Below are 11,859 nucleotides of genomic sequence, written 5' to 3' on the forward strand. Positions count from 1 at the left end.
GTCATCACAAGGCAGCGTTTCTGCGTTCGCAATCACATCATCAGGGTCATTCAGGTTGCATTCATCAGATTCAGAGTTTGTAACCACCACGTCAGCAGTAACCACCACATCAGCAGTATGAGTTTCGTCTGGAGTCTTACAAGTATCACTATCAGCTACAATAGGGTTCAACGATTCGCAGGGAGAGAGAGATTTTCTTATGCGTGTGAAATGGCGACTGCACCAATCCATGAAACCACCTCCTTGTATCAACATATGCAACACATGTAAAATACAAGAAGCTGTACAAGCTGATGTTGGTGCGATCTCGACAATTGCAACAAGATTACAAAGTCATCTCAAAAGATTTTATCAAAACTTTAACTGTTAATTGCCTAATGAGAATCCTATATTCTAACATGGCACACTGCAGTAATCTTTGATATATTAATCTACCTGTTCGCCGGAAATTGGAAAAGATTTAGTAAAAACATTTCGTTCATCTGACAGTCGGCCATATTATAAGTGTGTATATTCGTATTGAGCAATGTATCAATGTTTGTAAGTCGATTTTGGGGCTATTGTCATTGAGCTCTTATTTCCTCATGCCTGTTATAATGTCGTGAGGGACTAATGCAGAGCCATTCCTGTAGAGCAGGTCACAGAACAGACAAGCTAATCGGTTCGCCATTACAACAACAAGGTTTATTATAAAACACGGAATATCAATATGCGAAACGACAGAACATTACATCCACCCCCTTTTGGATGAAAAGGTTTACGCTTAATAAGTCCAGACGCGGATGTTGGTATCAAAATAAAAACATAATCTCAAATTAAACACTTTTCCTGGAAGCGCAGAATAAACACAAGATTGTCTCCGACTCAAGAATTGTCCTTTTCTTGAATTTGAATGTTCTCGAAGTTATGAATTAGAACATGGCGCAAATAGCGAATCACTCTTCACTTAGTCCTTACACGGATAATGTCTTCATTACCAGAATAAAAGCACATCCATATCGAACTTGAAGTGTCCTATTTAGAACAAAATAAAAGTGCACTATATGAATATTGAAGGTCCACTACATGAATATAGAACAGTTCAAACACATAAAACTCAGAACAGGGTGTTCTTAACGAAGAACAAAGTCTTTGAATCTTGGGTTAGGCCTCTTCGTTCGAGTTGATCTCCGGAGTGGTTGTGAGGTAGTCTCAGTCATCACAGGCAGTTTCTGGTTGGAGGTCTCAGGCTCAGAAATACCAGAAGGTGTCTCAGGTGCTATAGTGGGCGGAGCATCTGAGTCAGGAATCTCAACTTCCTCTTCCTGAATGTTTTCAAACAGGCTTTCAGGCACCCGTTTGAAAAACGTTAGGTTGCGAGTTATCTTTCGATCATCTCGCTCGGCTGTCAGCATATTACCATCTCGACGCGTTATCTTTAATGGATCTGGATCGAATGGCGGCGTTAGCTTGTTATGTTTCTGCTGACGAACTACAACGGTGTCTCCTTCGGCAATGTTGCTTTCAGTAGCGTTGCATCTGCGATCTGCATACATTTTGATCTTCTGCTTGCGTTCATTGTCAGTGTCTCTCATTGACGATTGAGAACGAGTTTTCAACTCTGGGTTGAAATCGGCACATGGAAGCTGGGTTTTCATCCTACGACCATAGAGGGCTTCGAATGGCGAGACACCTGTTGTTGAATGTGGTGTCGCACGATACTGGCGTAGAAACTTCTGTAGTTCCTGCTTCCAATTGCGGCCTTCGATGTGTGCGGCTTGCACAGTCTTCGTGATGTTTCTCATGAAACGTTCTGCTTCACCGTTAGCTTGGGGATTTAACGGAGTCACTCTGCGGTGTTGAAAACCGAGGTATTCAGCGAAACGTTTGAAATCATGGCTCGTGAACGGAGGTCCGTTGTCGGATTTCAAAATCGACACAACTCCGTGGCGTGACATAATGGCGTCTATCTTTGGTATGACTGTCTTTGCGGCGGTAGAAGCTATAACTTCAACCTCGGGGTAACGACTGTAGTCATCCATCATCAGGAGTAGGTAGTCAGCGCTTGGGACTGGCAAAGGACCGTAAAAATCCACAGAGACTTCTTCCCAGGGACCATTCGGCAGCTTTGTCATGCGTAGCGGCTCTGGTTTGCTGGCTCTTCCGGACGTAGCTTGGCAAGGCAGACAGTCCTTTACACATTCTTCAACCATGGCGTCGATGGACGGAAACCATACTTTTTCTCTCAGCAACATCTTCGTTTTGACGATGCCCTGATGACCAACGTGAGCAAGGTCAATGGCTCTTCTCTGCAGTGCGTCAGGCATTACCAGTCTTCTCCCTCGGAGGGCGATACCATTATGAACGATCAGCTCATCTTGAAAACGTTTGAATGGCTTCAGGCACTCTTCATCTCGTCTCCAGTAGCCAGTTTCGATAGCTACTTTAAGCTTCTGCAGGGTATGGTCTCGTAAGGTTTCTGATTTTACTTCTTCGAGTTGCATGGCTTTTGGAACCGCATTGTCAATAACATAGTTGACGTAATCATCGACAAAGTTTGCTCTGTTCTGCTCATTGCCTACTACAGGATGGCGACTGCAGAAGTCGGCTGGGTTGGCTTCGTTCCTTCCAGGTCGATATTCCAACTTGTAGTTATACGGCGTTAGACGTAATCTCCATCGTTCAATCCGTAACGACATCGGCTTCTGGCTTTGGAATATTCCGATCAACGGTTTATGATCTGTGACCAAGGTGAAAGGGGAAGTCGAACCGTATAAGTATAGGCGGAAGTGTTCTGTTGCCCAGACCACTGCGAGCATTTCTCTTTCTGTCTGCGAGTATCTCGTCTCAATGTCGGTGAGCGCGCGACTAGCGTACGAAACAACGCGACCTTCTTGCAGCAGAATCGAGCCTAATCCGCGGGGCCCTGCGTCAACGATGAGTTCAGTTTTCTTACGCGGGTCATAGTACGACATGACCTTTGCTCCGGTGAGCGCAGTCTTCAAGTCTGTTAGCACTTTTTCATGTTCCGCGTTCCACTGCCATTCTGTCTTATCATGCGTTAGCTCTCTAAGGGGCGCTGTTATGCTAGCATACCATGGAATGAAGCGCGAGAGGTATTGGGCCATTCCGAGTAACGAACGTATTCCACTCTTGTCCGTCGAGGCAGGCGCATCTCTTATGGCTTCGATCTTCTTCACATCTGCGGTAACACCAGCGCTATTGAAGATATGACCGTCGTAGAACTTCACTTCTGACTGATAGAAGTGACACTTGGGCATGTTGAGACGAATTCCGTATTCTTTCAGTCTCTCCATCACGGCTATCAAACTCTTGTCGTGTTCAGCTTTATCTTTGCCATGGATAATGATATCGTCAGAGATATTTCGACAGTTCGGTATGTCACTCAGAATTTCGGCGATTGCGTTCTGAAAGATTTCCGACGCGGCGTTTATCCCAAAGAAAAGACGTTTGTAGCGTCTAAGACCAAGATGGGTGGTGAACGTGGTGATAAAACGTGATTCCTTTGCAAGTTCTAGTTGATGATACGCGCTACTCAAATCTAGGGTACTGAACACAGTGGATCCGTTCAAATCCGTTACTAGATCATCAAGAGTCGGCATAAGATGTCTTTCACGTTTTATCGCTTTATTTGCCTCGCGCATGTCAACACAAATGCGAATTGCTCCTGATTTCTTGGGGACTGTAACTATGGGACTTATCCACGGTGTCGGACCATCGACTTTCTCTATAATGTCAAGTTCCTCTAGACGCTGTAGCTCTTTCTCTACATCTTTGCGGATATGGAAAGGTATGCGACGGTGAGGTTGCTGCTTCGGCTTGACGTCCTTATCAATGTGAAGTGTCACAGGTTCACGTTTGATCTTGCCTACACCGGAGAAGAGTTCTTCATACTTCTTCAGCGAGTCAGGAAGGGTCTTGGAGCTGGACGGATTGGGCCTCGTTTTCGATTTAACCTCATGTACGATCTTCAAGATTCCTAAATCCGACGCGGTCTTGAAACCAAGTAAATTCCCTCCTCCTTCAGTCACGTAGAACTTCGACCATTTGGTTTCGGACTTGTGACGTGCTGTGGCTCGGAACATTCCTTTCAGCAGTATGGGCGTCTTGCTACCATAGGGGAATACCTGTGTGTCAGCTGGAAGCAACGGGTCTATACCAGGTTGGGCTCGGCGAATAACGTTGAACGTCTTGGAGTCGACTAGGTTGACGGATGCTCCCGAATCTATCATCATGGGGACTCTGGCCATTTTTGGTTTCTTTCCGATTGTTATCGTACACAGCGTTGGGTTGTTGGACTTGGCAGCTTGGGTAAAGTAACAGTAGTCAGAATCTTCGTCAGCCTCTGTCATCAGGGTGTTAGCGCTGTTGGTCTTTGAACGGCACATCCTCCCGAAGTGTCCTATCTTCTTGCAACGATGGCACTCCTGACCATTGGCGGGACAATTACTACTGACTTTGTGGGGTCTCCCTCCACACTTACCACAGTTCTGGTCGTTGTGTTGCTGCTGGGGTCTGGTATCTCGACCATCGCGACGTCTGTCCTGGTCCGGCTTCGATTGTGACTGGAAACGACGTGTCTTCTGCTTAGGTCTGCTCTGTCTTTGGCTCCCTTTGCCTTGGCTCTTGTCATTGGCTCTAATCTTGTTAACGGTTTGATGTTGCGATTCTTCAAGCTTGGTTGCTTGGTGCTCACTCAATTCAAATGCGCGGCCAGTATCTAGAATTTTAGTTAAATTCATGTCTTCACGCAACGCTTTTCTGCGAAGTTGATGTGAATTAGTGCCGGTTATGATTTGAGCGCAAATCTCGCGGTCTACATTCGCGAAATCACATGTCTCGGCAAGTTTTCTCAAGCGAGTATGGTAGGCATCAAGCATTTCATCCTTTGCTTGAGTACACTGTCTGAAGTTGTATACCTCGAATGCTACGTTCTTCTTGGGTAGAAAATGCGCAGTTAACTTAGCCTTAGCAGTATTATAGTCATCATCATCGCCTGTCTCTGTCAACGTGTCGAATATCTCATCTACATCAGGTCCTGCGTAATGTAGTAGCAATGCTCTCTTCCTTGTGGGATCAGTTAAACCTATTCCAACAAAGAGTCTCTCAAATCTAGCCAACCACCTTTTCCATCTGGGGCCAATAGCGGTAGGGTCAGTATGAGGATCAAATGAAGCAAAGTTAGGTAGAGATATCATCGGTTGAGGCGCAACAGCGGCAGCTGGGTCAGCAGGAGCTCGTACTGGTGATGGCATCTTGGCAACACGGTACTAATATTCTAAATATTATGAGCAAGACTGCTAGAAACTAGGGATATTATAATACTGCACAGTAAACGATAGTGTCGACATCTAACGGTAACACGCGGAAACGCATTCACACGGGCTACATACAGCGCGGCGAGATTTCTATTCTACATGAACGATTGCACGTACACATACATAGCGATAGCGCGTACATTACGCATATATTTCTCGCGGCGTGGTCACAGACTTTTTAAACCGTTAAATTCACAGTAATAACTGCACGCATTTTTCAAAATGTCCACTTCTACGGGTTCTTGGTATCTTACTTTAGCATCGAATATCCTCGTCGCCAGATATAATGTCGTGAGGGACTAATGCAGAGCCATTCCTGTAGAGCAGGTCACAGAACAGACAAGCTAATCGGTTCGCCATTACAACAACAAGGTTTATTATAAAACACGGAATATCAATATGCGAAACGACAGAACATTACACCTGTGACCTGCTTATCTGCTATCATGATGTTGTACGTAATATTAAAGAACCAATAATTTAACTCGTAACTTTTTTTATCATATGAATTGAAACTTGGTACATATGTTCCCCTATGTTATGACACCTGGGAGACCAAAATTCAGTCAGATTCGATTTCTGGTATTGCCACCAGGTGGCCAAAACCGAAAACACAAAACGTGTTGTATTTCTCTTACTAAGGGCTCAATCATCACCAAATGTTTATCGTAGGTACATGTAATGACAATACATGACATGTCACATGACTTTTTAATTTGACCTACTTTTCAAGGTCACAGAGGTCAAATAGCGTAAATAAGCCATTGGTGGCACATTTGGTAACTTCTGGAGCTATTGACTTGAATTCGGTACATATGTAGCCCTATGTTTAGAAACCTTGTAGACTAAATTTCGGACCGGTTCGATTCCTGGGTTGTCCACCAAGTGGCTAAATTCGAAAACAATAACATGTCTGTGAGGGAGGTGAGCACAATGGCCCTGGCCATTTCATTTGTAGTTGTAATGGGTGAATCAATTTCCTGTAGATGATGCATGAAAGGCATTTATATTGTTGTAAGGTCCACGTAGAGTTTTTGGGTGATACATAACCTGCTCAGTAATAGCTTACTTGGAATAACCATTTACCTCTCAGGATTGGTACACTAGAGTTTTAATAGGAAAAACTACTTGGGAAAGTTTCTGAAAAAAATCGGTGTGGTCCAATTAAACAACAGTCTCATCCCTTAACTTGTTATCCAATTACAAAAGGTACTCTTACTAGTTTTACCCTGTATAACTGTGATCTGCCTGGGAGTATGATCTCCTATTGTGATGGTGTAATATTAAAGAACCAATATTTTATAATCAACTCGTAGTTTGTTATAATTCTACCTGGACCAATTTAACAAAGTTTATTTTGGAAACGTTGACTCTTTTGTATACAATACCAGATAGACCTCTTGAGATGCAGTCTGTGCCTCGTGTATGCTCAACTGAAGACATTCTCACAACCATATCTACTGGCTGCATTGAACAGAGGGTCCTGAATACACCTCTTGATTTGTATTCATCAATTGAAAACAAGATGGAAGCAATGAAGGTCAATTGATGAAATGTAAAAGACGAAATAAATACGAAACGGAACAAAAACATGTCTGCTCTTAACTAGGTATGGCCGTGAACTGATGTTGTCGTCGGAGCAGGATCTGGTATCTGCAGTGTTTGTTAGAGAGCTGGCGTCAAACTGACGTAACCAACCCTGCTGATAACAGATCCTGCAACGTTAACATGAAGATTGGAGTATTTTACAGGCAACCATCAGGAACGGTCGACACCAACCTTGGTAAACTTGACGAACTAAATCGTAGTCTCCATATCGTCACCAGCAGTAGAAAGAAGGACCAGTCCGTTATCCTGGGGGTGATTTTAACCTTGGCGACATTGACTGGAATAGCAACTCAGTTCCCCGTGGAGCCAAAGACCCAACTATCGGTGAAAGGTTACTCAACATCGTAGACGATCACGGTGTGGACCAAATCCAGAGAGAACCAACGAGAGAGGACCGCTTGTTGGATTTTTTGTGCACAAACAAACCCAACCTTGTCAAGAACTTGGTCACTACGCTACCTGGCATATTCGACCATGACATAATCCCCGCAGACTGTAGCATCAGAGCTGATATCGCCAAGACACCTAGAAGGAAAATAAACCTCTAGTCTCCAAAGCCAAATGGGACCGTTTTAGGGAGGATGCGACAGTTTTCACTCAAAAAAACCTGCACGACCACCACCGCCACGATGTCAATTCTAACTGTGAGAGGATAAAGACCTGTCTGTCTGGTGCTATGGAAAATGAGCAGCAACAGTAATAAACGAAATCAATTTCATCAGTGGTAACTTTCTTAACGCCGTATCAACAGCATTGGTCAGGCATATTGAGTGTCCAAACTAATTAATAACATCATTTATTGAATTTCCTATCTATTCTTCCTACTGGTGTGATCAAACTGGTGTCGATAGAGAGTTTCAGATTTTGATCCGAGAACTAGAACAAACGTGAAAACGAGGTTGCATTTTGACCGCCTTTGGTTTGATGACCATTGGTTTTCCTGCGAGCGGCCAGATTGGGGTATGAATTGAACTTGTCACATGTCGGGCAGTGCACTTTCTGATTTCTGTAAGTCATTGTGATTCAATACATGTAATCCTACAAGCCCGTTTTACCCATTGCAACCTATGCAATTCTGTCTCTGTTTTGAAGCAATACTAATTAATATACGTGCTGTGATTTTAGAAATAAATACATACGATATTTTTTGGGGAAAACGTAGTTTTTCTTAGTTTTTTTTAAGCACCCTGCAGGACCCTTAATTGAACATTTTTTTAAAGGGAACTGGAACCGCCGAGCGATTTAGTCAACTTTTCGACTTTCACCGCCTGAGAAAGTCAAACTTCCAATTTCCTGTTCGAGTTCAGTGTGTAGCTCCGCCCCCAGTGCCCCAGCATGCGCAGTTCAATTTGTTATTATTGAGAATCATGTCGAAAGTTCGCGTAATGGGGCGACCAAAAAAGGTCTCAAAAGCCGATCAGCGGCTATGGATTTCGCGTGAGACGCTGGCGATATTGAAAGTAATACGGAAGGAGTTGAATTTGAAGACAAATGATGAAGTTGCCCAACATTTGGCCGACTTGTACTCCGAGAAAATAGCCGTGAGTCATGCGCTCTATCATTTATGAGTTTTCGTAGTAAATTCCATAGTAGTGACGTCACTCAATGATTGACAGCTAGGCGCCATGTTTCATTCATGCCTCGTTCTGATCACCCGATACGCGGGAAATGAAAGCGAGGTCATACGAACTGGCTCGGCGGTGTCAGTTCCTTTTAATGTGAAAAGCAATTGGCCTCTTCCAACCACCTGACGCTCTTCGTCATCAAGCGCTCCACGAAAATGGAATTACATGAATATTGCAAGGCATTTCTGCATGAATTCTAGGACATCATCAATCAAAGGACAACAAAGAAGCACTTTTCGCTGGGACCAAATAGTAGCCATAACTGTAGGGGGGTAAATTAAATGCTTGCAGTGTGCATGTACGTTGGTTACCCTAACATCAGGAAAGCAAAGTCAGTTTGCTACATAACCGAGTGAATATATAGTTTGAATTAGGACCACTTCCTTTTTTATCCAAAATGTAGATAGTTGTCTTTTAACAAAGTGCAAGTTGTGGTTTCAAAAAAGCTAGGATTCGAGAGAAAAACTTGATACATTTAAAATAGTGTATATATTGGAAATCGATAGATATTGCAAATTTTTATCATTTTGCTTCGACCTCAAACAATACGAAAAATGGTTTCATTGATATGACTATGATGCGATAATAAATTAAAACAACTTTAAATTATGTCAGTAACACACCTTACTGTCGTTGTAGCGAAACAAGTAAAACGTACCGAATATTTTATCCGCGTTCCGCTGAGCTCACACTCGTTGCACCAGCCTGAGTTTTATATTCAGGTATGAGTAGCGAGAGCGGGGTCATCCATATGTTCCCCGGTACCTGTATTCCCCCAATAGGTATGTTCCTCAGTACCTATATTCCACGGTACCTATGTTCCTCCATATAATTTTAAGAAAGGGTATACATGGTATAGTGTACCAACTAAAGTCATGAAAGAATAAAACTATGTTCAGTATGGATTTCCTCGATGCAGCTCGATCAAGCATTTTGTCTCATTAGACCAATACTTCGTCCCCACAGCGTAGCGGATCGAGGCTATATAATGGGCAACAGTCTCATGGGCATGTTCCTCATGGAAAAGTACCCGACTATTTGCATCTTCCATGTCTTAATTGAATCTGTTCGTTCGAGCACGCGCGTAGCATTCCTTTCTCCAGCATCGACAGTGAATAGTTTCATTGGCGTATCGATGTTTGTGGTATCTGAAACCATTAATGACAAGGACTTGACTACCACGATTACTTGCCACAATTAACCCTTACATCCATGGCTACATGTACATGTAGTTCTGAACTGCAAAACATCCAGAAACTCTATGCCTTTTCTTTTTGGGAAGATGAAATAATTTCCTTGAATTGATGATTTCCTGGAATTGACGACTTTCTGTGAAGATGCCGATTTTTTCAGATATTCAAGGAAAGCCGTGTAGCAGCCTACATGTAGTCCTAAAATCCTGTTTCTTGGGGAACATGGGTACCGGAGAATATAGGTACCGGGGAATATGGGTACCGGGGAACATAGGTATGCTCCCGCTAGATTAGGCCTACATGTTGTAAGTCAACGGCAAACTCGTTCATCACAACTCTGGTGCTGGCCATGGTAACCTTAGCTTCTTCATCGATACCGATCAACCAAGGCCTCAACTTCAACTGGCGGCCCTACTGCTGCGAGAAATCAAAGGAGTAGATCGTTAGGACACACCTCCAAAATAATGTGTAACCAGCCTACGCGTTATACGGGAAAGTAGCAGCCTTCATGAAAAAGATTGGAAATACGTACCCTCTTTGGTCGCTTCGTGCATTAAACTTTTGCAGTATTTCAAAAGAGACTAGGCTAAGTATTAACAGAGTCTTTCAAATGTAGTTATTAAGTATTAACCACTCTTTAAAGTGCCTCTTATCAATACTGACAAATAGAACATTTGTGATGTCGTCCATTTATCAGTGTCACTAAAGATAATGGAACCATCCAAGCGACTCGTGACTTCTGGTAGCGTACGTTCTCAATAAAGTTCTCCCGAAAACGTCACACCTTTTACAAGAATTTTGTAACGAATGCACATGCACATGTGGACGGAACTGAACTCCGTAACATCTTAACTTAGAATTTTATAATTATCCTATTCAGATTTCCGTCGACCTTGGGCGTGTGAGCCTACACCAATGTGAGTAAGGCTTTCAGTTTGAAAATGCGCCAACTACTTACCGTTATATTAATCCTTCAATCCAACGCCTTTGGAAGTACTGGAAATACATATATGGACCACAGAGGTGAGTAGTTTGGAATCAGTCAGAGCTTATGGAGTCATTCCTGGTTGCACAAATTTGGTGATGATATCATTTTAAATCTTATATCAGATTATACGATAAATTCAATCCCAAAACATTTTAAAATACACTATTGTCAAATTAACAAAGTGCGTCAGGGTTGCTTATACCTGCAGTTCCAATGTCATTTCTGGGGTCGGAACAAAACCTTTGGCCAGCATGTGCCCACTGTCGATCACGGGGTCGCGTCATTGACTGGTGGTTACCATTCCACACATCACCTCTTTCAAGAAAACTCACCTGATGGTAGTTATACTTACATGTAATTGGAAAGCACAACAATCAACTTTTCACATGCTACATATCATATTGCTTGTTTGAAGTTAATTGAGCGCTAGTCCTTTGAATGAAAACACTCACATGTTAGAAATGCAATTGTCCATCAAGGCATTCCACCAAAAGAATCTTCCAGTCAATTTTTTAAAAAAATAGTAAAAGACCCGTATATCTAATAAACATTGCTACCCTTTACAAAAAATAAAGTAACAATGTTTATTTTTGAACAATTACAAAAAAGGCCGGGTCTATTTGGCAAGCCGCTCGCCGAACAGGCATCTTTTTTTGTCCTGTTTGGAGAGTCGCTTGCCAAACAGCACTAAAAAGCCACCCTGTTCGGCCAGCCTGGCTTGCCAAACAGGTAAAAAATCTACCCTGTTTGGCGAGCTGGAGACTTTACTCAAATATTAATGAGTTCGGCTCTCCATTCAGGACAAGAAAAAGTCGCTGTTTGGTAAGCCGGGCTTGCCAAAAAGTCACTTCCTAAAAAAAATGTCATGCTGCGAAATAAGCACCAATTGATAGAGCGCGGCGCACTGGTATTCACAGCCAACACGCAGCACTTGCATCAACTAGATAACATGCGCTCGACGCAAGGGCCCAAAGCGCCGCGTAGCGGCAAAAAAGCGAAGCTGGCGAAACATTTATAACGGTGTCACCGTCACTTATTATTGGACTTATAGCGCATTTACGGGGTTGCAACTACTTTGCTTTATAGTGTCACCAGCAAAGAAAAGCATGCGACCTAACGCCGATCTA

The 11,859-nt window shown here is 43.1% G+C and overlaps 1 protein-coding gene across 1 annotated transcript; it reads right to left on the reverse strand.

Annotated features, from left to right (window-relative positions):
• Window positions 1-1,112: 1,112 nt before the first annotated feature.
• On the reverse strand, window positions 1,113-5,255 carry LOC135482950 (uncharacterized protein K02A2.6-like). Its single transcript, XM_064763435.1, has one exon. It carries the CDS (start codon window positions 5,253-5,255, stop codon window positions 1,113-1,115), a length of 4,143 nt encoding a protein of 1,380 aa, XP_064619505.1.
• Window positions 5,256-11,859: the final 6,604 nt, after the last annotated feature.

The sequence above is a fragment of the Lineus longissimus genome, chromosome 2, assembly GCF_910592395.1.
Source record: "Lineus longissimus chromosome 2, tnLinLong1.2, whole genome shotgun sequence".
Classification (NCBI taxonomy): Eukaryota; Metazoa; Nemertea; class Pilidiophora; order Heteronemertea; family Lineidae; genus Lineus; species Lineus longissimus.